Source organism: Microcaecilia unicolor, chromosome 1 (assembly GCF_901765095.1).
Source record: "Microcaecilia unicolor chromosome 1, aMicUni1.1, whole genome shotgun sequence".
Classification (NCBI taxonomy): Eukaryota; Metazoa; Chordata; class Amphibia; order Gymnophiona; family Siphonopidae; genus Microcaecilia; species Microcaecilia unicolor.
The window spans coordinates 534,607,972-534,634,268 of NC_044031.1; the positions used below are offsets into that span (position 1 = coordinate 534,607,972).

The following is a 26,297-nucleotide window of genomic DNA, read 5'->3' on the forward strand; positions in this document are numbered from 1 at the left end:
CGTTCCTTGAGTGGGAGCCAGTGGAGCTTCTCTCGTAAGGGTTTTGCACTTTCATATTTCGGTTTTCCGAAGATGAGTCTGGCTGCCGTATTCTGGGCTGTTTGAAGTTTCCTCAGGATTTGCTCTTTGCAGCCTGCGTACAGTGAGTTGCAGTAATCCAGATGGCTGAGTACAAGGGATTGCACTAGGCTGCAAAAGATGGATCTTGGGAAGAATGGTCTTATTCTTTTCAGTTTCCACATGCAGTAGAACATTTTTTTGGTTGTGTTGTTTGCATGGGTTTCGAGTGTTAGGTGGCGGTCAATAGTAACTCCAAGGATTTTTAACGTTTCTGAGATTGGAAGGTTTAGTTTTGGTGTATTTATAGCGATAAATTCCTTCGTGTTGTATTGGGAAGTAAGTATCAGGCACTGAGTTTTTTCTGCATTTAGTTTCAGACGAAATGCATCTGCCCAGGTGTTCATGATGTGTAGACTTTGATTGATTTCACTGAAGATTTCTTTGATGTCTTGCTTGAAAGGGATGTATATTGTTACATCATCGGCGTATATATATGGGTTGAGGTTATGGTTTGATAGGAGTTTTGCCAAGGGGATCATCATTAGGTTGAAGATGGTTGGTGAGAGAGGTGATCCTTGTGGTACTCCACATTCGGGTGTCCATGCGGCAGACGTGGCTGAATTTGATGTGACTTGGTATGAACGTTTGGTTAGGAACCTCTTGAACCAGTTTAGGACATTTCCTCCAATGCCAAAATATTCAAGTATGTGTAATAGGATTCCGTGGTCAACCATGTCAAAGGCACTTGACATGTCAAATTGTAGGAGGAGTATATTGTTGCCGGTTGCAATCATTTGTTTGAATTTAGTCATGAGGGTAATTAATACTGTTTCTGTGCTGTGATTCGATCGGAATCCTGATTGGGCATCATGTAGTATTGAGTATTTGTTTAGATAGTTGGTGAGTTGTTTAGTTACCATTCCTTCGGTTATTTTGGTTGTTAGTGGTATGGATGCTACTGGTCTGTAGTTGGTTATTTCTCTTGCACTTTTCTTTGTGTCTTTGGGTATTGGGGTGAGTAAAATTTTTCCTTTTTCTTTTGGGGAAAAGTCCGTTTTGTAGCATGAAGTTTATGTGGTTCGTTAGGTCTGTTATGAATTGTTGAGGAGCTGATTTCATGAGGTTATTTGGGCATATGTCTAGTTTACAGTGGGATTTGGCATATCTTTTAAGTATATCAGAGATGAGGTCTTCTGATAGTAGTTCGAATTCGGTCCAGGTTCTGTCTGCTGGGTATATTCCGTCTTCTGGGTCTAGACAATCTAGGAGTGCGACGTATTCAATATGGCTGGCAGGTATTTGAAGTCATAATTGCATAATTTTCTCCTTGAAGTATTTCGCAAGGTTGTCTACGTCTGGTATATCTTTGCTGTTGTTTGTAACTGGTGTGGTGTCTAACAGTTCACAAGGTAGAAGAGTTTATGTGTGTCTTTGTAGTTTGGTCCTATTATTGTCTTGTAGTGTAGTCTTTTAGTTTGTTTTATGGTATATTTGTATTTCCTCTGAAGTAGTTTCCAGGAATTTAGTGTTTGTTCATCTCTTTTTTTTATTCCATGCACGTTCTAGTTTCCTGACTTGTGTTTTGAGCTTTTTCAGCTCTTCGGTGAACCATGGACATTCCAGGAGTGTTGCTCACAATTTTTACACGGTCGCTCACAAACTGTCACGTCCCTCCCCGTATTCAACCACCCCATATTTAAAGACTCCTGAGACAGGCATTTTGCCAAAACACAGTACCATGTTGAGTCTTACATGGAATCCGTTGCCTCTCTCTGGTTTTTGGAAGTGTCTTGTTGTTCACACTGCTCCCTCCTCCCCCCTGGTGTTATATTCACAGTTAATCACGTTCCTCCACTCCTGTGAAAAATTGAACTGGAAACCCCCAGAAAGCCAGACCCTACAGCAAATACATTAGCAGAACATTGCACCTCAGTCAAACAAGCAAAAACAGATAGCCCTGCATCATATATAGGCAGCACGAATTGAAAATAGAAATATGCAGACAAAATATTTAACTGAAACCCCTAAGAAGTTATTCTGTATGCAGTGCAACACTAGAGAAAAAGAAACAAAAATGCATTTCCTCTTGTACTGTTACATCAGAGGCACACATTTCCCAAAGCTGACATGTTCCAATTAATAAATTTACTTACTACCTAATCAGTCATTTCTGTTGGTCTCTCTTCTGGACTCCTGTTTTCTCATAATTATTTCCATGGTCTGCTATTTGCCATTGCTCCTTTCGTCCCCTGTCTTTGTCCATTCCTCCCTTCTATTTTTCTACCACTTTTTTTTTTTCTTTTCTGCCTATCCACTCCTTGCCAAGACACCCCCCCCCCCCCAAACACACAGCCTCTCACATCATTACACTATTCCCATCATCACCCTTCTATTTCTCTTCCCACTCCTGCAGTCAAACATCTCCCCTCATGCCATCCCTGCAATGTTACGTCTCTCGTGTCCTACCCTCCCCCCCCCAACACTCAGTGTGGCATTTCTGTTCCCTTCCCCATGCCCTTATTCCCCATATATTAGTAAAATATCTCCCCTTTCCCTCTGTGTCTCCACCCTTAAAAGTGTAGCGGCAGGAGCAGCAAAAGTCAAATAGTAGCTACAAGGGATCGACAGTGTAAGGAAGCCTGGGGGTAAAAGGAGCAGCAGCGCAAAGCCCCAGTGTTCACCTGTTCAACCTTAGCTGCCTCCTTTGCCAAGTTGCAGTGGCCCAGGGCAGTTCCAGTATACAGGGGTGCACCAGAAGTGGAAGCAGATAAAGTGCCTTGGGCTACTGCAACCAGTGAAGGAGGTAGCTTTAGGTAAATGTTGTGGCTTTGTGCTGCTTCTACTGCCAGGTTCCATTACGCTGCTGCTCATCTGCTGTCAATCCCTCAGAGCTGCTGAAGTCATGGGCTATTTTTAGACTGGCAGGAAAACAAGGTGTTGGTACTCCTGTATTGGTATATACCAGCTAGAAAAAAAAAGTCCTGACCTTTTAGTGGTATTGCCTATATCTGATAAAATACTCCATTTATTTGCATTCTCATGCCTTGACTATATTTTTCAACTATTAAGGATTTGCAGACTTTCTAGAGTTGTTTTTTTTTTCCAAAACTACTACTGCTTAATTCATTACTTACACCAAACAACATTCCTCTGATCTCCCTTCAGCATCAATGGCTCCCAATACCCCTTCACAACCGAGTATACAGCTTCTTTTTGTAGTCTTCGAAATTTGCATTGGAACATTCTTCAAGCCTCTTGAGCCTTCTCATTCTCTGTTCCTCTTTCCTCTCTCTGCACAATTGTGCCTCCTGCCACTTCTCTCTTTCGTCTCTAGCCCTTCTTCTGTTGGTAAAAGATATGTTTTTTGGGACAGATGCCACTTCACTTTTTAAATTACTGAATAGCTTAATCTGCAAATCCCCGTTGATAAACCATTCTTCTTTTCCTTTGATTCTTTTCTTGTACTGTAGTCTAGCGCTTTGTACAGTTTCATATACAAGCTCTGTTTTCTTTTCTTTTTTATAAATTAGAATTTTCAAAAAATATTTGTATAAAATACAATAAAAAAGACTAAATCCAAAAGCAATATTTCAACTGAACAAGAAAGACACTAACCTTTTCTGCACTAATGTTGAAACAGCTCATTCACTTTGAATGGGCTGTGGCAGCATTGCCGCACAGCTTAGTAAACGGGGGTAAATTGGGAGAGAAGGGTATGAGTGAATAATTCAAATAGAAAACAAAATCAAGCAACTTAAGAGGTAAAAAATAATCTCTCCCTTTTTGGAAGCTTTATCACATCATAATAGCCCACCTAACTTTAATTATTCCCTTGACCATGGTCTAATAAATATCTTTCCAGATGTGAGGGATCAAAAAAACAAAAATCTCTTCTCACTGATGTTGTATCATACATCTACAGGGGAAGCATAGAAGACAAATTGCACCCTAGGCCAAAACCTTAGGTTTCAAGCTAAGAAATACTTTCCTCCACTGATGTGTTGAGCGCGTAGCATCTGGAAAGATCTGTATAGTCTGCCCATAAAACTGCACATTTTAAACTTTATAAAGTATAATTTAAAAAATGTTTAATTTCTCCTCATACAAAAAAGTTACTAATAGAGGCTCATTTTCAAAGCACATAGACTTACATAGGTTACTGTGGAATTTTGTAAGTCTAAGTGCTTTGAAAATGAGTTCCATAGTAATCTATGTAACTTAGTTTGTAAGTCTATGTGCTTGGAAATGAGCCTCTTTATTTTTTTCTGTCTATCAGTTTCTTCATAGCAAATTTGAGCAGAGTAAGCTGGATCTGTGTTGCTGATAAGATGAAAATGGTGTTTCAGTAATCACAAAGAGGAAAGAGGCTTTTTATTGCTTGCAACAAAACAGAAAGTTAGAATATCTGTCTCTCTGAGGGCAAAATTAACATCCGCAAAATATAAGGGAACAGGATCAAATCAAGATTTTGCAGGAAAAACGGGGGAAAAGACGTGGATTTTTTAAATGGTCAAAATTAGACTAGGAGTTGCAAACAATTTTAAAAAATGGCTAATACATTTCTGTGGGAGAGGCAGATCCAGCAGTGGAAGCATAGACACATTGATCTGTTGAAACATAGGGATTAAGAAGTTTCTTACTTCAGACTGCTCCTCTCCTCTTGCCTTCTAATTATAGGTGTGTGTTTGTGTGGATATATATGTGTATGTATATGCGCACATACACAAATTTGAAAGTTTTCCATAAGGCATTGATGATATCCATGATATATCCTTCTCCTGCCACACTTCTTTCACTGCTGGACTGGCTGTTAGTGAGTCAGATGTTTCATTTCCTTTGTAAAATGTACTGTGAAAACCTGCTGACTGAAGAAATATATCATTCTTAGTGATAGCTATGTATTGAGGATTTAAAATATTATAACACTGTATAGCTTGGGTGAGGCCTTGGTCCAGCTGTAGCCATTCTATTTAATTCCTTTTATTTGATATACTGCCAATCGCCATATGGCAGCTAGATAGTTCAAAATGCAGCTTCCTGTTTTGCTAGAATTTCCTCTGAATTGCAGGCCTTACATAGTAACATAGTAGATGACGGCAGAAAAAGACCTGCACGGTCCATCCAGTCTGCCCAACAAGATAAACTCACATGTGCTACTTTTTGTGTATACCTTACCTTGATTTGTACCTGTCCTTTTCAGGGCACAGACCGTATAAGTCTGCCCAGCACTATCCCCGCCTCCCAACCACCAGCCCCGAATTGCAGGCCTTACATTGACTCCCCGTTCTTCCAAATATTAAGTTTGTTTCTTGACTTTTAAAGTTCAGTGCGATGGGGAGCCTGGTTACCTGAAGGACCTGTTAGAATGGTATGCCCCTAATCAGGCATTATCAGTTGAGACAAATTTGTTAGCAGTACTATGTCTACAGGTAGCTAGATCTGCTACTGAACGAGTGGCAATCTGGACAATTGCTGGACCAAGATTATGGAACCTAAATTAACTGGATTCTTTGTTTGGAGTCAGATTACTTAGCTTTGGAAAAGCTTGAAATCTTATGTGTTTGCTGAAGCTTTAGGGTGCTATTTGTTTTATGAGATTGTTTTTGTACTTGGTAGTGTTTGCATATGTTTTTTTAATGTATTATTATTTGTATTACAAATGCTTTCTTTTTGAGCCATCATAGATAAATGCGTTCACTGGGTGATTACATAAATTGAATGAATAAATTAAATATTTCCATTGACACTTACTCATTGAACCATGTAATTTAGATTCTGGATACTAGTTTTACTGCCTACTAGGGGTAAAGCACAGCAACATCCTGTGGTTAAAACTCACACCTAGTTTTATTTTATTATTCTTTCCAATGTGTGGAAATCACTGTATTCGAATTGCCCTCCTTGCCCTCCTTCCCTGTCCCCTCCATGCTCAGCATGCATTCCCTCATTTGTTTATATTGCTTGGTTGAAAAGGTGGTGTAGGAGTCAAGATACATGCCTTCATCTAGCACATCTCTCTTCTCACTACTTTAGGATTTAGAATATTTGTCAGAGGGTCTTGAAGGTCGATCATCCAATCCAGTTGCTGTTCTGTTTGATACCCTGCTACATCCAAATGTTGACTTCGGCTACAATTACCCCTCTGTTCTGCAGTGGAAGTTGGAACAACAGCATTATATTCCTCATATAGTACTTGGTAAAGGACCACCTGGTGGAGCTTGGCACGTGAGTAAGCTTTATTTGTAATGCTCTGAACTTCTTTATCTTGCCTTCCCAACAAAGGGAAAACACCACTTTGGCTTCTTCTGGTGTGTTAAAAGCTCGGATTACTTTTAAATTCCATATTCTGTTTTTCAGGTACTTATACATCTTTGCCCTGGATTTATTAATTCAGTTTCTCATTCACTGTTCCCTTCATCTTGAGTATATAATACTTCTTTACTAAGATTTCCTACTGTTAGAGGATTGCATTATAAGCATTCTCCGAGGACAAGCAGGCTGCTTATTCTCACACGTGGGTCGACGTCCATGTCGGCCTGGGAACCGGCATTTTGCCAGAGCAAAAACAAAAACTTTTGCTACAGTCTTCTGGCGCACGTACACTGCGCGGACGCGTACCTCGGTTAAATCAAAAAGCATAACAAATAACTGCAAAGGGGAAGTGGGAGGGATTGTGAGAATAATCAGCCTGCTGTCCTCGGAGAATACCTGCTACTGGTAAGTATCTTCGCTTTCCCCGAGGACAGGCAGGCTGCTGCTTCTCACACGTGGGGTATCTCTAGCGTCCAGGCTCACTCAAAACAATGAGCACTGGTCAGTTGGGCCTCACAGTAGTGAGGACATAACATAGGTTAACCCTGAAACTATATACAGCTAGCTGAGAGTACAGCCTGGAACTGAACAAAAATGGGCCTAGGAAGGTGGAGTTGGATTCTAAACCCCAAACAGATTCTGCAGCACTGACTGCCCAAACCCACTGTTGCATCTGGTATCCTGCTGAAGGCAGTAGTGACACGTGAATGTGTGGACAGATGACCACATTGCAGCCTTGCAAATCTCTTCAATGGAGGCTGTATTTAAGTGAGCCACCGACGCAGCCATGGCTCTAACATTATGAGCCATGATGTGGCCCCCCAGAGTCAGCCCAACTTGGGCCCAATTGACCAATGTTCATTGTTTTGAGTGAGCCTGGATGCTAGGGATACCCCACGAGTGAGAAGAAGCAGCCTGCTTGTCCTTGGAGAAAGTGAAGATACTTACCTGTAGCAGGTATTCTCCGAGGACACAGACCGATTATTCGCACAATCTCTCCCACCTCCCCTTTGGAGTTATTTGTTATGCTTTTTGATTTAACTGAGGTACGCATGCCAGAAGACTCTAGCAAAAGTTTTTGTTTTTGCTATGGCAAAATGCCTGTTCCCGGGCCAACGCGGACATCGACCCACATGTGAGAATAATCAGCCTGTTGTCTTCGGAGAATACCTGCTACAGGTAAGTATCTTCGCTTTACCTAGACTCAGACTCTATTTCTTAGGTTATTGTTATATGGAATGACCTGCTTCAATGTATTAGAACTTGAGTTGAATTATCTTCAGTTTTGCAGGAAACATTTTATTTGATAAGTTTAAGAGTATCTTGAACCTTGATATTATTTTTAAATGTTCCAATGTACTATTTTGAGATTTTATGTCTGATGTAATTCCACATATGAATTGTTTGGACTTCTTGTGTTTGTAAGTTGCCTTGGACCACTAGTTGGGATTTGTACAGTAAGTCCTGTATTAGATTAGATTGTGTCTCATATGTGTACTGTGTTCATTTGTAGTTGTGTGGCTCATTTGGTGGTGGTTTTACTTTTTGGTGATTTGTTTACACTTTTTCTTAACACACATTTTCTTCGCATTTATAAAGACTTTTTGGTTGGTTTTCTATCTGTATTTATTAATGTATGAATGAAGTCACCATTGATGTTTTAAGTACCAGCTTTTACATAGCTCTGCTGTATATGTATGTTGTATTTGAAGAAAAGATCTAGATCTTTTGGTCTGTTAAGGAGATCCATTAAAAGTTAACACTGCCTACAATGAATCAAGCTTTCTCTGGGACCAGGGTGGCTAGTAGAACTCTGCTTTATTTCATTTGCTTCACTTTTCCTGGGTAGCAACTGTCTGGCTTGGTCACAACTGTCCCTGTGACTCGTATCGCGTATTTGTTTAAAATGTTCTGAGCAATTTACATTGTTTTATGCAATATCAATTTTACAGTATAAAATGTAAATTTTGTAACTAGTAACTGTGGATGGCTTGGTGAATTGCATTTGCTGCTAGGCTTCAATTTGAAAAACTGACTAAGGTGATTAATGACCAAAGTCATCTTGACAACCATTTTGTAGTCAATGTATAATGAGCTGGTGATCTCTGTTTAGTTTGTACTGGACTGGTGTCCACAACCCTGGAAGTACTATCACAAGTGTAAATACCAGGCACTTTTTGATGGCAGCATCCAGAGAGACTAAGTACTGCACATACAAAGATATTAAATTACCCTCTCACTTCTGTAAGTGGTCCACTTTTAAGGCACATTGACAATAGTGCTATGGGGAAGATTAAACTGCCTGTCTTGTGACTATAGGATTTTGTTTCTAATATTGTCTATTCAGAGACTTCATGTGTGCTTGAAGAGTGAAGGTTTAGACCTCACAAAAAGGAGGCTAGCTGATTCCTCGGCTATCCTCCCAAGTATAAAAGGTAGCGACATTGGTAAGTTCCCCCCCCCCCCCTCCAAAAAGTACCAAAGTGTTGAACAGCAGGGTAATAGCTGAGAAACATTACAGGCTCGATATTTAGCATGGTTTAAGCAAGCAGGAAAGGCTTAACTGGGTAGTGCTTCTGAATATCACTTCTGACCACTGTTCATTTAGTGCCAGAGCAGTCTGGGAGTGGAGCTTGGGCGGACCCAACACTTAACCAGTTAGCAGCAATATTTTGTCTACTAACCAGTTAAATAAGCACATAAAAAAAGCTGTTCAAACTTTATCCACCAATCTTATTGGGTCTGAATATGAGCCAGAGCTCAGTATTTATTTTAAAAATGTATAGACTGCTCTTCATGATTCTAGGCAGTTTCCAAAACAGCATACACACACAAAAAAATCATTCTTAACATAAAATTAACATATTAACCACAAATGCAAAAAATAACGTGTACAAGCAACAGTCAATCAGAGAATTTTCCATCACAGCAGTAAATGTAAACATAATTTATAGCTGGGAATGCTTGAGTAAACATATATACTTTCAGTTGCTGTCTATATTGCATAATAGGTCAGATTTTATGCAGTGTTCAGATCTCAAGGACCTAATTGGTCTGTAGTCAAAAGTCAAAGGGGCATTGTCATTCAGAGCTTTATAAATTGTATCCTCCAGTCTATGGGAAACCAGGTGAAATATGATCGAAAACGAGTAAAATTTGACAAAAGATGAGCTATAGCATTTGGACAAATTGTAAGGCTCAAGGCTTGTACCACAGTTCTGAAGTTTGAGGGAGATTTAAAAAAAAAAAAAAAAAAAAAACCTTCATTCGCTGGACCCCAATATAAGTTTAAAGAGAACTTTTTGGATCGTACATGTTAGTTCGATCAAAGAGAGAGTAGAATCAACCCAGACACCTAATTATTTCAAACTAGTGACAATAGGAATCTCTAAATCACCTAACACAAAAGTCTCAGGTCCTAATGAGGGAGAGGCTTTACCAGAAAGAAACAGAATTACAGATTTTGACAAGTTCAGTTTAAATCTATTGTCTGTAAGCCACACCCTTACTGCTTGAAGACAAATGGTCAGAATTCGAAGATTTTTATCCACACTGGTATTAATTGGGGGGGGGGGGGGGGCGGAGAATTGCAGATCTGCGTATAGGCGGAATTGATATCTAAGCAAGACGAAAGACTAATCGGACTGATATAAATGTTAAATAATATAGCAAATAGCGCTGAGCATTGGGGGACACCAGAAAAAAAAACATAAAAGCCAATCTGAAAAATCATTATCAGTCTGAACTCAAAATGATTTGAATCATTTATTTCTTTGAGAAAATTTGTCCCCAATTCCCAGCGATCTCAAACGGTCCATTAAAATACCATGGTGAACAGTGTCAAATTCTGCCAAGATGTCCAATATTACCTTGAAAAACTCAACACCTCTGTGAAATCCATAATGTACCTGGAAGCTGGTGTTGGCCAACCCTGAAGAAGCCGCAGAGATGTGGACCGCCGTCCTGAGGAAGGTCACAGGCGGCTTCTCCAGGTTTAATGATGGATACAGATTTTGAAGTTTACTTTCCTAGCATATCCCCCCCCCCCCCCCCCCCCCCCCCAGCCTTCTTTTTTCCAAGCTGAAGAGCCCTAACCTCTTGAGCCTTTCCTCATATGGGAGCAGTTCCATCGCCTCTTTTGATTGCTTTTCTTTGAACCTTTTCTAATTCCGCTATATCTTTTTTTTTTTTTTTTTGAGATACGGCGACTAGAACTGAACATAATACTCAAGGTGAGGTTGCACCTTGGAGTGATGCAAAGGCATTATAATATTTTTTGGTCTTATTTTGCATCCCTCTCCTAATAATCCCTAGGCTCCTGTTTGCTTTTTTTGGCTGCTGTTGCACACTGGGCAGATAGTTTCAGCGTATTGTCTACAGTGACTCCTAGGTATTTTTGAGTGCTGACTCAAGTGGTCCATAGCATTAGATAACTATGATTCGGATTATTCTTTCCAGTGTCCATTTGTCTGCACTAAATTCATCTGCCATTTGGATGCCTAGTCTTCCAGTTTCCTAAGGTCTTCCTACAATTCTTCACAATCCACATGCATTTTGACAACTGTGAATAGTTTTGTGTCATCTGCAAATTTAATCACCTCACTTGTCATTCCAATTTCCAGATCATTTATAAATATGTTAACTAGCACTGGTCCCAGTACTGATCCCTGCGGCACTCTACTGTTCACCCTTATCCATTGAGAAAATTGGCCATTTAACCCTACCCTCTGTTTTTTGTCCAATAACCAATTCCTAATCCATAACAGAACATTGCCTCCTATGCCACAACTCTATAATTTTCTCAGGAGTCTCTCATGAGGAACTTTGTCAAAAGCTTTCTGAAAACCTAGATATACTACATCAATTGGCTCACCTTTATCCACATGTTTATTCATGCCTTCAAAGAAATGATGCAAATTGGTGAGGCAAGACCTCCCATGGCTCAATCCATGCTGACTCTGTCCCATTAAACCAAGTTTGTCTACGTGTTCTGTAATTTTATTCTTTATAATAATTTCCACTATTTTGCTCGGCATTGAAGTCAGGCTTACCGGTCTGTAATTACTCAGATCACCCCTGGAACCCTTTTGAAAAATGGGCATCACAGTGCCACTCTCCAGTCCTCAGGTACAACAGACAACTTTAATGACAGGTTACAGATCACTAGCAGCAGATCAGCAATTTCATATTTGAATTCTTTCAATATTTTTGGGTGTATACCATCTGGTCAAGGTGATATGTCACTCTTCAACTTGTCAGTTTGGCTCAGTACATCCTCCAAGATCACTGAGATTTCTTTCAGTTCCTCCGCATTGTCGCTCCTGAAAACCAGGTAGATATTCTTTTTTTAGTCTTCTTTATCAGTACTTTGCATCTGGCTTGATAATGCTTATGATGTTCCTTATTTTCTTCATTTGGATCCTTTTTCCATTTTTTGAAGGATGTTCTTTTGGCTCTAATAGCTTCTTTCACCTCATTTTTTAACCATGCTGGCTGTTGTATTCCATGTATTAACAAAGGTGGAATAAAATAGCAAACATCTAGCCTGGGCTTCCACGATGGTATTTTTAAACAACACCCATGCCTGATTCAGAGTCCTAACCTTTGCGGCCAACCCTTTTAGTGTCTTTTTAACCATTTTTCTCATTTTGTCATAGTTGCCCTTTCGAAAATTATTTCACATAACATATTTCTGGGTGCTATGGGATCTGTTGCACACAATTCTTATGCTGATTATATACAGATTTTTATTACCGTGTTTCCCCGAAAATAGGGCATCCCCATAAAATAAGACCTACCGAGGTTTTTGGTGCCCTTAGAAAATATAAGGCCTCCCCCGAAAGTAAGGCCTAGCAAAGTTTTGTTTTTCCCGGTAAGTAGGGTCGTCCCCCCCCACCCGAGATGGCGCCCCCACCCGAAGTCGCCGGACCCCAACCCCCTCTGTCGCTCCGAAACTAACCTGCACTTAAGCCTCCTTTCACTTTCCTTCCAGTTCGCAGCAAGCAGCAGCAGTAGGAGGGCAGGCCACTCCTTCCTTCCGTGTCCCGCCCTCGCCTGACGTAACGTAACGTCAGGCGAGGGTGGGGCTCGGAAGGAAGGAGAGGCCTGCCCTGCCCTGCTGCTCCTGCGAACTGGAAGGAAAGTGAAAGGAGGCTTAAGTTCAGGTTAGTTTCTGAGCGACGGAGGGGGGTGGGGTCCGGCGACTTCGGGTGGGAGCGCCATCTCGGGTGGGGGGGGGCGACCTCAGGTGGGGGGTTACCGGTAGTTGCAGGAGCGACGGAGGGAAGGTGGGCGGGCCAACCGTGTTTCCCCGAAATATTAAGACATCCCCTGAAAATAAGACCTAGCGCCTTTTTGGGCGCAAAAATTTATATAAGGCAGTGTCTTATATTCGGGGAAACACGGTATGATGCAGAACTTCTTTCCTTCCGCTGTGAATTTTGCTACATTGTTTTTCATTCTGAGAATTAAATAAGAGATTGACAATTAACCCAGAGAAACACAATGATTCTCTGGGTATGGTGTTCATAAAAAATGGTGTCACTGAGACTGTAAAGATAAGAGGAGTTGATATTCCCTGTCATATTTGTAGTTTAGGGGTGAGTATAGACTCTCTTTACTTACAATGGAGAAACAAGTGACAGTGGTGGTTTCAAAAAAAGAAAGTCCATTTGTTAATATTCTGGTTTAACAGATCAATTCTTTCTTGTCCAAACTACAATAGGGTTTTCTCATGGGGGAGGGCTACGGGCTAGTGTGTGGGGATTGCTGTTTTAAAGAGGAATTAAGTCTGGAGTTGCTTCATATGAGGCAGGTGGGAGGGGTAGAATTTCTTGCTAGGAGATGTAGAAGATGTAACAGATCCACCTGTACCAGAGATGGTTTTCAAAGGTGGCAATGCAGAGAAACTGAAAGAAATCTTGCTGAACCTGGAAGATGTACTGAGCCAAGTTTACAAATTTAAAGAGTAGTAAATCACCTAGACTGGATGGTATACACCCCAGGGTACTGAAAGAACTCAAATATGAAATTGCAGATCTGCTGTTAGCTATCTGTAACCTGTCATTAAAATCATCCATAGTACTTGAAGATTGGAGGGTGGCCAATCTAACACCTCTTTTTAAAAAGGGATCCAGGAAATTTCAGTCCTGTGGCACCCGGTCAAAAGAAACCAGACAAAAAAGCTCCAAACAAAAAAAGTTCCCGACATAAAAGTTCCTGACAAAATAGACTCCTGACAAAAGGGCCTGATGAAATAGATTTATTTTTGAATGGTACGAATTTGAAGGGTACAAAGAAGTGGAAGAGCCATAAATTACTGAGAAAGTTCACGGCTTGTCACTTGAAAGTCCTGGCACCTGCCTACGGCTTGACTTCACTATCCACATTTGGTATCTAGTGAGAATCATAAATCTGTTTTGTTGTGGGGGTTTTTTGGGAGGTTGTTTTTTTTTTGTATGGTCTATTATGTCGGGTGCCCAGTCCTGTAAGTGCCAAGCAAAATAGTGGAAACTATATAAAGAATAAAATCACTGAACATGTAGACAAGCATAGTTTAATGGGACAGATTCAACTTGGATTCAGCCAAGGGAAGTCTTGCCTCACCAATTTGCTTCATTTCTGTTGAAGGTGTAGATAAACGTGGATAAAGGTGAGCCGGTTGATGTAGTATATTTAGATTTTCAGAAAGTATTTTAAGTCCCTTGTGAGAGAATCCTGAGAAAATTTAAAACCCATAGAATAGGAGGCAGTGTTCTGTTGTGGATTAGGAATTGGTTGATAGTAAACAGAGGGTAGGGTTAAATGGCTAATTCTCTCAGTGGAGGACGGTGAATAGTGGAGTGCCCCAGGGATCTGAACTGGGACTGGTGCTATTTAACAATGGGAACAATGAGTGTGGTGGTTAAATTTGCAGACGACTCAAAACTATTCAAAGTTGTTAAAACGCATGCAGATTGTGAAAAATTTCAGGAAGCCCTTAGGAAATTGGAAGACTGGGCATCCAATAGCTGATATTTAATGTGGACAAATGCAAAGCGAAGCACATTGGGAAGAATAGTCCAAATCATAGTTAGTTTGATGCTAGATTCCACCCTAGGAGTCTGCACCCAACAAGAAGATCTAGGTGTCATGGATAATACGCCAAAATCTTCTGCCCAGTGTATGGCAGTGGCTAAAAAAGCAAACAGAATGCTAGGAATTATTAGGAAAGGGATAGAAAATTAGATCTCACCTTGCATATTGTGTGCAATTCTGGTTGCCCTATCTTAAAGATATAGCAGAATTAGAAAAGGTTCAAAGAAGGGTGACCAAAATGATTAAAGGGATGGAACGCGTCTTATATGAGGAAAGGCTGAAGAGGTTAGGACTTTTCACGCTGGAAAAGAGACAGCTGAGAGGGGATATGATAGAGGTCTGCAAAATCCTGAGTGGTGTAGAATGGGTACACGTAAATCCATTTTTTACACTTAAAGAAAAGTTCAAAGACTAGGGAACATTCAAGGAAGTTACATGGTACTATTTTAAAACAGGAGGAAATATTTTTTCAGTCAATGAGTAGTTAAGCTCTGGAACTCATTTGCCAGAGGATGTGCCATTAGTATATCTGGGTTTAAAAAAAGGTTTAAACAAGTTCCTGGAGGAAATGTTCATAGTCTGCTATTAAGATAGGCATGGGAAAAGCCATTGCTTGTCCGTGGGATCAGTAGCATGAATCTTGCTGCTGTTTGGGATTTTGTCAGGTACTTGCAAGCTGAATTGGCCACTGTTGGAAACAGGATACTGGGCTAGGTGGACTATTGGTCTGACCCATTATGACTGTTGATATGTTCTTAAGCCACAACTGTTGGCATTTCCTGGCCTGAAAATAGTAGGGGATAAAGTTGATGTGTTAAAGCTTTAAGACCCCAAAAAGAGTTTGTCTGATATTCAGCACTATGTAACTGACCAGGAACGACTCCTGGCTGATTAAATAGTACTTACTTGGCTATCTGCAGATATTCAGTGGGAGATAGCTGGTTACCTCCTGCTAAATATTTGAAGTTGGCACTTATCGGATAACCAGCTATATGGCAAATATTCAGCACATCACTGGCTAAGTTTGGCAGCCAAATTGAGCCACTGAAATAGCAGGCCTATCTTTGGCCATTTTAAGGTTAACCAGTCAGCACTGAATATCAAGTTTAAACCAGATATTCAGTGCTGGTCACCAGAAACGACCTGGCATTGAATATCTGGGCTCAGCACCAACTGCGGGAGGCAGCCCGGCTAACTCCTGTGGCTTTTGACTTTTAATTTAGAACATTGGAATTACTTAGGGAGTGACTAGTTCTCCAGAGGAGCCCGTAGCTTAGATTTAGTATATTATTCAGGCTTAGACAAGAGGAATTACAGTATTAATACATCCTTGGTCATATCTGTGAAGGGTCAGGCCAAAATGTTGTCTGTTTTTGAAGTAATAGAGTGTTTCTTATTGAAACATTCACTCAGAAGCTTCAAAAAATAGATTTTGGAGTTTAGACTTCATCTTTGGATGCCAAGGGTGTTACTTTGTCAGGTGGTTAGCACTTGGTATGCCCCAGTTTGAGAAAAACAGATGAGGTTGGTTAAGTATTCACCTTAGTATAATAAGGTAATGAAGTGCCACATGCACCATAAAGAGCAGAGGTGTCATAAGTCCCACTCCAACCCTAACCTTATCAATTTTAGCTGATCTACTGAAGAATGACTATAGGCTATTGTATAGTACTTACATTACATCAGTTAGGTTGCATAAGTAGTATGGGTTGGGATACATGGTGTCTGTCCTGAGGTGGTAGAATTCTAGAGTAGGGTGGTCAGGCTATTAGAGAGATGTAGGGGTTGAGATTGATTGTGATACCAATCTCTTAACCTTCCCACCAGAAGGAGTAGATGGGAACTGGGTACAATTTGCAACAAATTGCCTTTTGGCATTTTGGTATGAAATTGCTCGCTATTTGGGGGGGGAATATTATTTTTCACAGTCACAAACAGTACAGAGGGTTTGGCATATTTATTTGATGAATAAGATTATTGTATATAGGCAAAATAAACTCAATTTTATGGGATTTGTGAGCCTTTTGAGACATGGTCCAAGGCCATATTGAAGAATGATACTCTTATTTACTACTACTACTACTACTATTTATCATTTCTATAGCGCTACAAGGCATACGCAGCGCTGTATTTCCTTTATTAAAGGGAAGGGGTTATTAAAGAACCGAAGAAAGAAAAAAAATTCTTGGGGTTATTTTATATTAAAGTTTGTTACATTTGTCAGTGGGATGGCATTTGGGAGTTGGCAGGATCTATGGCTGGTAATTGAGAAGACTGTTCTGTGTGGAGTTTTTTTTTTTTTTTTTTTTTAATTCATCAGTAAAGAAAAGTTTAAATTAAAAATAATAATTCTAAGATTTAAAAAATTAGTCCAAAACACTTTCTTCCTTTTTTTCTGTAGGCTATAGATGGTTCCATGCTTACAATTAGTTTAGGAGAGTGGATGGAGTTACCTGGGTTGAAGTTCAAGGACTGGATTGCTGGTAAGCGAAGGTAAGACTTCAAAAATCAAAGCTAACAGAACTGTGAAAGATACAGAAAATAGACTTACTGAGAATGGTGGTCAGACTACTTCCAGTGGGAGATTTCCACCTATTTTTTGTTTTTTTGTTACATTTGTACCCCGCGCTTTCCCACTCATGGCAGGCTCAATGTGGCTTACATGGGGCAATGGAGGGTTAAGTGACTTGCCCAGAATCACAAGGAGCTGCCTGTGCCTGAAGTGGGAATTGAACTCACTTCCTCAGTTCCCCAGGACCAAAGTCCACCACCCTAACCACTAGGCCACTCCTCCGCTCAAGAGGAGACAAGAGTATGTCCTTTCTGGCAAGAAATGATATTGCCATCCCAACAGATCCTCATTGCAAATTCTGACCTAAGCCGAACCCATAATCTGGCCAATGGACCAAAACGCGTTCCCAACATTTTTATAGACAGACATACAATGACAATAAAAAGTCAGCACTCCTATCCAGTGAAACATTACCAACAAGTTCAATAACGTACAAGCCGAGACTCAGAATATGCGTTCTAAATACAAAATAATAGAATCTAACATCAAAATGTGTTCATTGTTCTCCCTTCTCCACCCACCCTCCCTTCACCTCCCCTCCCCCTTTCCCATACTTGGGTGGAGATGACACCTGCATTAGATGAAGAATATTTTCTTTATCACTTTTCGAACAAAAGCAATTTTATAACATATAAATATCTAAAACAAATTACACTAGAAATGAAAAGGGAAGGAGGAAAATTCAAGCAGTGCCTACAAGCTCACATTTTTATTGCTAAATAAAATGTAAAACAGGCCTCAAAAAAACTTCTGAACAGATACCTCTTGTCTGAAAAAGAAAAACTGGATAGAGGAAGCCAGTGATGCAAAATAAGAATGGTGGGTAATATCAAGCTACATTTGGGAAAAGATGGAATTAAGAGAAATGAGACTTGAGATGGTACTGACACAACAATGTAAAAAAATGTACATGGCATATGTTTTGCAGGGATCAGAAACTTGAGAGCCAAGTAAACTCCTTAATAAAGAAAATGTTCTACTCAATGTGGAAACTTAAACAACTAAAGCCTTTCTTCCTGAGAGAAATTTTTCGAAACCTAATACAATCAATGGTCCTAAGTCATACAGATTACTGCAACAGAATCTGCGTGGGATGCAAAGATCAACTCACAAAAAAACTCCAGACCGCCCAAAACACAGCAGCCAGGCTGATATTTGGTAAAACGCGATTCGAAAGTGCCAAACCCCTCCAAGAAAAGCTGCACTGGCTCCCTATCAAAGAAAGGATCACCTTCAAAATCTGCACCCTGGTCCACAAAATTATTTACAGCATAGTCCCAGGATACACGATAGACCTCATAGATCTACCAACCAGAAACAGAATCCGATCATCACGATCATACCTAAACCTACACTACCCTAATTGCAAAGGACTTAAATACAAAACAACGCATCCTACTTCTCCTACATAAGTGCACAACTATGGAATGCACTCCCAAAAGCTGTGAAAACAATCCATCACCATTTAAACTTCAGGAAATCACTAAAAACCAACCTCTTCAAAAAGGCTTACCCCACCGACCCACCGTAAATCCCCAAACCCAGCAACACAGCATAACCAATGATCTTAGTGGACAATATACAATCTACATGCCCTTCGACCCTCTTGTTGCCTGATACACACCTACCTCATCAGATCAGAACACAACCTGTATTTGTTATCAACCGAATCGGCGAATGCCATTACGGTACTTTGTAAGCCACATTGAGCCTGCAAATAGGTGGGAAAATGTGGGGTACAAATGTAACAAATAACACATGGAAGATTATATTTTCATGCCTACATGTTTTCTTTTATACAGAAGCTGGGGCAGAAGTCCACAAATACGAGCTTCAAAGGGGAAGTGTGTACTTTTTATTTTGAAACTTGGTATAAAGTTCACTGGTAAAAGTACCCACAGACTTGGTTCCAAATAGGACAAGGACAGGATCAGAGTAGAGTCCAACATTTTGGTTTGGAAAGTAAAATATGGGCAGTATTGTACAGTAAAAGAATGTAGGTTACACGGGGCTGAATGATTTTAAACAATAGAAGTTCGGCATAGATCTGCCAAAATAGTAAATCTTATATATTCCAGCTTTTGTATTTTTCTAACTAGAATTAATAAATAAAACTGACTTTCTCTAGTAAAATATTACACTAGTTACTGTATTCCTAATCTGTTTAGTGTGAGTATAGTAAAGAACATTTTAAAGTGGTGCATTGAATTGAATAAGATGAGAAGTTGTAGTATTTTTCCCCCTGTGATGGTATTAACATCTAATAGTTTTGCTGTTTCTTTCAGAAATAAAAAATGTGACAGAGCAATGCCAGAGGAAATTGCTTCATACTATAAACAGTATGTAAAAGTCATGGGTCTCCAGAGAAACTTTATAGAAAACACATATATTACATCTGTTTCAAGACTTTACCGAGACCAGGAGGAAGATGAAAACCATGAAAACGAATTTGCTTCAGCACAGGAGCTGCAAATTGAAAATGAAAGTGAATGGGCAGCATTGACCAAGAGAAACTGGGAAGTCTGTGGTTATCAGAAAACAACTGATGGTTCTCATATTCCATTCTGTATTTTTGCTGAGAATGTAGCTCTTGCAACAGGAACCTTTGATTCCCCTGCTCGCTTGGAAGCTGAAGGAGAAGACTTGCCTTTTGTCCATCACTCTGTGCGTGACCTTGAAGGTGCCATTAGTAAAGGAAAGTTGAGTGGCAAAGTTGATCCTGTGTTGATTGTAGGGGCTGGACTTACTGCAGCCGATGCAGTGCTATGTGCTTACAACAATAATATACCTGTAATTCATGTATTTCGTAAAAAGGCCAATGATCCAAGCTTAATTTTCAAGCAACTTCCTAAAACACTTTACCCTGAATACCACAAGATATATCATATGATGTGTACTCAATCACATACAGTAATCTGTACTCTACATCCTGTTTACACCAGCTTTCCTGAGCACCGTGTGCTCTCTTTTAAATCAGACATGAAATGTGTCCTACAGAGTGCCTCTGGACTAAAGAACGTTTTCAAAATCTCCATGGCCTTAGTATTAATAGGTTCGCACCCTAATCTGTTCTTTCTGAAGGAGCAAGGACAAAGCATAGGTCATAACCCAAGTCGGCCAATTACATGTAAGGGTAATCCAGTTGAGATTAATGCATATACGTATGAAGCCACAAAAGAACCTAATCTGTTTGCACTTGGTCCTCTGGTGGGAGACAATTTTATAAGGTTCCTAAAAGGTGGAGCACTAGCCATCACACGATGTTTGGAAATGAGACAAAAAAAGAAAAAGCATGCCATTGTGGAAGGAGGTGGTGATGGAGTAGCCTAAGAACATTCATTTTTACCAGTTGCAACTATTACTTATAACATTGGGCTCATTGGACAACTTGAAGTTCAGCTTAAACACATAGTCATAAACTACCTCTTGATGGGTAGGAGTTATTTTTACCCAAGTTACCTAGGGCAGGGGTGCTATACAAACACAACTGCAGTTCACCAATTTACTTTGGAATGGCATGTGAGATTCAGGCTGCTACTCTCTGACTCCTACCAGACTGTAAATAAGACCAGCTGGTACTGGCCTGCCTTATTTTTCATTGGTCTTCTGCTCCAGTGAAATGGCATATGGTATCTTTTTGACAGCATAAAAGTGTGTGTTTGTATATAAATATATATACATATGCACACATCCTGTAGATCTTCACATTCTTCAAGTTCTCAGACAAGTGAAATAGTTTCTAAGGTTGACACAAAGGAAATATTTTGAAACTTCTTAGCAGGAAAATTGAGCCACATTCTTCTTGCAACAATTGTGGTGGGGTGTCATCTTTTCAGCCTTTATTTTGGTAGGCATTCATTGTTTTTGTTGCAGGTACCTTCTGACAGTCCACAAGTGTTGTCTGTATTCTTGAACTGATCTTGACAAATGTTACATATTTTGTAGGCGCTGTCCTGTAATGAACTTAATATGTAGTTTCCCCCCACAAAATTGGTTTACAGTTAAATAACAAAACTACAACTAATAAAATGTTTTTAAGTGCTCTTATTCAGTTTTCATCTGAACTATCTTAAATCAGCCTGTTTAGTTCTGGTAAAACTAAACCATTACATAGAGGTCGATATTCAGCCATTGGTGGTGAGTTTTGCTTACCGTCGATGACATTATTCCAAATTTATTCAAAGCCGGGACCTGTTCAGGCTTCAGTTTTGAATACCTGGTTATTTTTAAGCCGGCCAACACACAGCCACTTAATTCATCACTTAAGCGGCCATGGGTTGCCACATAAAAATAGGACAGACATTTCTAAGATCCCACTTATGTGCTAACCCTGGCCATTTAAGTGCTGACTCCGCCCCCCAAGCCAGCTCTGTGTTTGGCTTTAACTGCAAATGTCAGCAGCACTTAGATGGTTAACTGCCACTGAGATTAGCTGTTGGCCTAGACCAAATGATTTAAACCAGTCAGTGCCTGGCTAAATCGTTTTCAATATCATGCTGATAGTAATCCACAGAGGAGTTAGAAATAACATGAACCATGCTCTGCATGCTTTTCCCACTTTTGTTATTTACTTGGGTTTATAATAATTGTACCTTCAACAGTTGAAATCAAACAATACATTTCTTTGATTCGAAACAAAAAGTTCTAGTCTTAATCATACAATAGATGGTATATATACAATTGGAAACAGCACTTACATTGCACGTATTTGCACATGGGCAGAGCTTCCACTTCCACATGAAATTATAGAATACTGTAATTTACATGTGTATGTGTGACAATTGCTCATTTTCAGAACAGATGGACATCTGAAAATGCCTTAAAAAAAACCCGTCCATCTGCTAAAAAGAGCTAAATCCTGATATTGGAAAGAGAGAATTTGGACATTTTACACTGCAGATCATCCAGATTGCAAAGGGGTGTGTTTTGAATGGGATTAGAGAGGGCCCAAAAGAAGGACCTCTAACAGATTTTCGAATGGGAAGAAACATTCATGTCTAAAATGAACATTTTTATCTATTTCAGTCATGTCCAAGGTTACAAAATGTTTTGCTCTAATTGAGCAACTGGCCAGTGGAAGGATTAAGGCATGACCCCTCCTTAATCCCCCAGTGGTTGCTGTCTTCTCCCCCCCCCCCCCCCCCCACCCCCGAAAGTGAAACTAGAAAGGAAAACCAGGCTCTGTCAGCTGCAGGTATTGTAGCCATTTTGAACAAAGCACTAGTGAGGTCAGGGAACTAGCCTAGTGGTTTGTGCTGTGGACTGAACCAAGGTTCAAGTCCCACTTCATCTCTTTTTTTTTTTTTATATCTAGATATATATTTCTGAGCTTCCAGAAATAGAAAAATACCTACTGTACCTAAATATATACACCTGCAAGCCTGAACGCTCTTGAAGTGGTGTATATTCAGGTACAGTAGATATTTTTCAGGTCCTGGAGGGATCACATTTACAAAAGAGTGTTATAGTGAGGTTTGAACTTGTGTCCCTTGGTTTATAGAACACTGCACTAACCACTAGACTACTTCTCTGTTCATGTCTTTGTTTTTTTGTTGTTCAAAAATTGGATGTTTCACTTTAGAAAATGGCTATTTGTTTTTGCCATTTGTAGTGCAAAAACATCCATCTCACAGTCATAATCATACCAGAAATCTAGACCTTTTTCCTGTTTGATTGTGGCTGTGAGATGGATGGGGGTTTTTTTTTTTTTCTTTTAACAAAACTTTTTTGAAAATGCCCCTCTAAGCTACTACCACATCAACTCTGTGCTGGCCTAAGTGCTTGCATTTAAATATTAAGGTGACTACATTTCTTAGACTACCATCAGGCACCCTAATATAGAATTGCCCTGTCCATGCCTAGAGATGTGTGAAGAGTTTGAACTTAACGCCAATGATTTTCAGCCTGTTTTCCATTTAGATTTTTTTTTTTTTTTTTCAAACTCTGTTTTAGTTTTGTAGCTGAAATCTGTGATTTTTTTTTCTTTTTCTTTTTCCTGGAGATTTGAGTAAGATCTTCTCAATTTTGTGTTGAAACCTTTCTCAAAGAAAGTCCCCATTCTTCCATCTGCCACACACTAACTGCCTAAAGTCAGAGTATAAAATCAAGTTACTTTCCTGTATCAGGTGCTTCCTATATGACATCATTGATGGAGCCCCAGTGGGAAGCTTCTCCAGCTTAGAATACCCAGCTTTTGGATTATTCCACAGTGCATTCATGCCACTTACCACCTCTGGCTGTCACGTAGGCCCACCTCAGTCTGTAGCTGGAGTAAAATACAGCTCCTTGGGAGGTGATCAAGTACATGAGGGCTTGTATCCCTCTATTCACAGAGAACACTTCCTACAAGTAACTTGGTTTTATAAGGACAAGCAGGACAGCAAGCCCTTACAGCATAGGCCTTACAAGCTACAGGTTGCCGTCAACAGAAAAAGGAACATTTTAAGGTGTGAAATGAAGCAGTGAGGCGAATGATCAAAAAAAAAAGGCAGTCCAGTTGCGCAATACCAAGACATCTTTATTACTGTAGTCATCAGCCAGCGTCGGTGGCACTGATAAAAGACCCAACCTGGCCATGTTTCAGCAAAGAATGCCTGCATGAGGAGTACATGGAAAAAGATTTCTTGGTATTGCAACTGGACTGTCTTAAAAAAAAAAAAAAAATCATTTGGCTCTGCTTCATTTTGTTGTTTATGGGAGGACTTTATCCTTCTACATACTACGTTACAAGGTGCTGCAATAGGCTTTCGAGTGTTTTTTTTGGAAGGCAGCCTAAAACAGAAAAATGGGCCGAGGGTGGATGGAGTTGGAGTCTCCTCCCTAAAGAGATTCTGGAGGACTGACTGGTCAAGCCTGCCATCTCATTGGGAGTTCTCTTCCAAATAGTAGGGAGTTGAATGCATGAACAGATGTGCATGTTGCAGGCTTGCAAATTTCCTTAATGGAGTCTAATCTCAAGTAGCCTACCACTGCTGCCATAGCTCTGAAATGACCCTTGAGGCCAACTTGCATTGGCATAAGCGAAGGAAAAATCGGTGCTAGTCAGTGTGCATTTGATAGCAGCCTCTACCCTTTTTGGGTCAAAAAGTTGAGTAGACTTTCAAAAGGGCTTTAGTCCATTCTAAAGAGAAGGCCAATGCTGTCTGCAGTAGTATGTGTACAGGGCGTTTTCACCTTTGTAAGCATAAAGCTTGGTCAAAACAATGTTGGCCGGATGATAGAAATCCAGTGCTACCTTAGAAAGAAACTTGGGCGATGTAGCTAGAACCACCCTACTCTTAAAGAGATTAGTGTAAGGTGAATTAGTTACTAGAATCTGGAGTTCACTCTGCACACTGAAGTCACCACAACCACAAAACAAGACCTTCCATGTCAAGTACCTTAATTCACAGGTACCAAGCATCTCAAAAGGGAGCTTTCATCATATGGGTTGGTGCACACTGAGAAGCTTGATAGGTGGCAGCAAGAACCAGATGAATAGAACTAATAAAAGCTGTATAAAGATTGATTTTTCTTTGTAGATGCTGGTGATAAGTGCCATTTGCATTAAGATGTACGGTATTAATAGAACTAAAAAATGAACTTGCGGAGCTACTGTTAGAAATATGCAATCTGTCCCTAAAATCGAGTGTAATACCGGAAGACTGGAGGGTAGCCAATGTTACTCCGGTTTTTAAGAAGGGTTCCAGAGGAGATCCGGGAAATTATAGACCGGTGAGTCTGACGTCGGTGCCGGGCAAGATGGTGGAGGCTATTATTAAGAATAAAATTGCAGAGCATATACAAAAACATGGACTGATGAGACAAAGTCAGCACGGATTTAGTGAAGGGAAGTCTTGCCTCACCAATCTAATGCATTTTTTTGAGGGGGTAAGCAAACATGTGGACAATGGGGAGCCGGTTGATATTGTATAGATTTTCAGAAGGCGTTTGACAAAGTGCCACACGAAAGACTCCTGAAGAAATTGCAGAGTCGTGGAATCGGAGGTAGGGTATTATTATGGATTAAGAACTGGTTGAAAGATAGGAAGCAGAGAGTAGGATTGCGTGGCCAGTATTCTCAGTGGAGGAGGGTAGTTAGTGGGGTCCCGCAGGGGTCTGTGCTGGGTCCGTTGCTTTTAATGTATTTATAAATGACCTAGAGATGGGAATAACTAGTGAGGTAATTAAATTCGCCGATGACACAAAATTATTCAGGGTCGTCAAGTCGCAGGAGGAATGTGAACGATTACAGGAGGACCTTGCGAGACTGGGAGAATGGGCGTGCAAGTGGCAGATGAAGTTCAATGTTGACAAGTGCAAAGTGATGCATGTGGGTAAGAGGAACCCGAATTATAGCTACGTCTTGCAAGGTTCCACGTTAGGAGTTACGGATCAAGAAAGGGATCTGGGTGTCGTCGTCGATGATACGCTGAAACCTTCTGCTCAGTGTGCTGCTGCGGCTAGGAAAGCGAATAGAATGTTGGGTGTTATTAGGAAGGGTATGGAGTCCAGGTGTGCGGATGTTATAATGCCGTTGTATCGCTCCATGGTGCGACCGCACCTGGAGTATTGTGTTCAGTACTGGTCTCCGTATCTCAAAAAAGATATAGTAGAATTGGAAAAGGTACAGCGAAGGGCGACGAAAATGATAGTGGGGATGGGACGACTTTCCTATGAAGAGAGGCTGAGAAGGCTAGGGCTTTTCAGCTTGGAGAAGAGACGGCTGAGGGGAGATATGATAGAAGTGTATAAAATAATGAGTGGAATGGATCGGGTGGATGTGAAGCGACTGTTCACGCTATCCAAAAATACTAGGACTAGAGGGCATGAGTTGAAGCTACAGTGTGGTAAATTTAAAACGAATCGGAGAAAATTTTTCTTCACCCAACGTGTAATTAGACTCTGGAATTCATTTCCGGAGAACGTGGTACGGGCGGTTAGCTTGACGGAGTTTAAAAAGGGGTTAGATAGATTCCTAAAGGACAAGTCCATAGACCGCTATTAAACGGACTTGGAAAAATTCCGCATTTTTAGGTATAACTTGTCTGGAATGTTTTTACGTTTGGGGAGCGTGCCAGGTGCCCTTGACCTGGATTGGCCACTGTCGGTGACAGGATGCTGGGCTAGATGGACCTTTGGTCTTTCCCAGTATGGCACTACTTATGTACTTATGTAATGGATGTAAACAAATGTAGAAGGTATTCAAGCAGTTTTGTGGAGATGGTAAACCTCTTCCATTTAGAGTTGTAAGACCTAATGGTATTGCTTCTGGAAACTCTGGCATTCTTTCAGGCAA

At 40.3% G+C, this 26,297-nt stretch overlaps 1 protein-coding gene across 2 annotated transcripts in view; it reads left to right on the plus strand.

Annotated features, from left to right (window-relative positions):
- The window catches only part of OSGIN2 (oxidative stress induced growth inhibitor family member 2), a 39,292-nt gene extending 18,225 nt beyond the window's left edge, over positions 1-21,067 (plus strand). For both annotated transcript variants that reach the window (XM_030216332.1, XM_030216340.1), the window contains exons 4-6: positions 6,094-6,285; positions 16,850-16,941; positions 19,306-21,067. In XM_030216332.1, the coding sequence (XP_030072192.1) occupies positions 6,094-6,285; positions 16,850-16,941; positions 19,306-20,350 (1,329 nt within the window). In that variant the 3' untranslated portion in view covers positions 20,351-21,067. The remainder of the gene's footprint in view (positions 1-6,093; positions 6,286-16,849; positions 16,942-19,305) is intronic.
- The last annotated feature ends 5,230 nt before the right edge of the window (positions 21,068-26,297 follow it).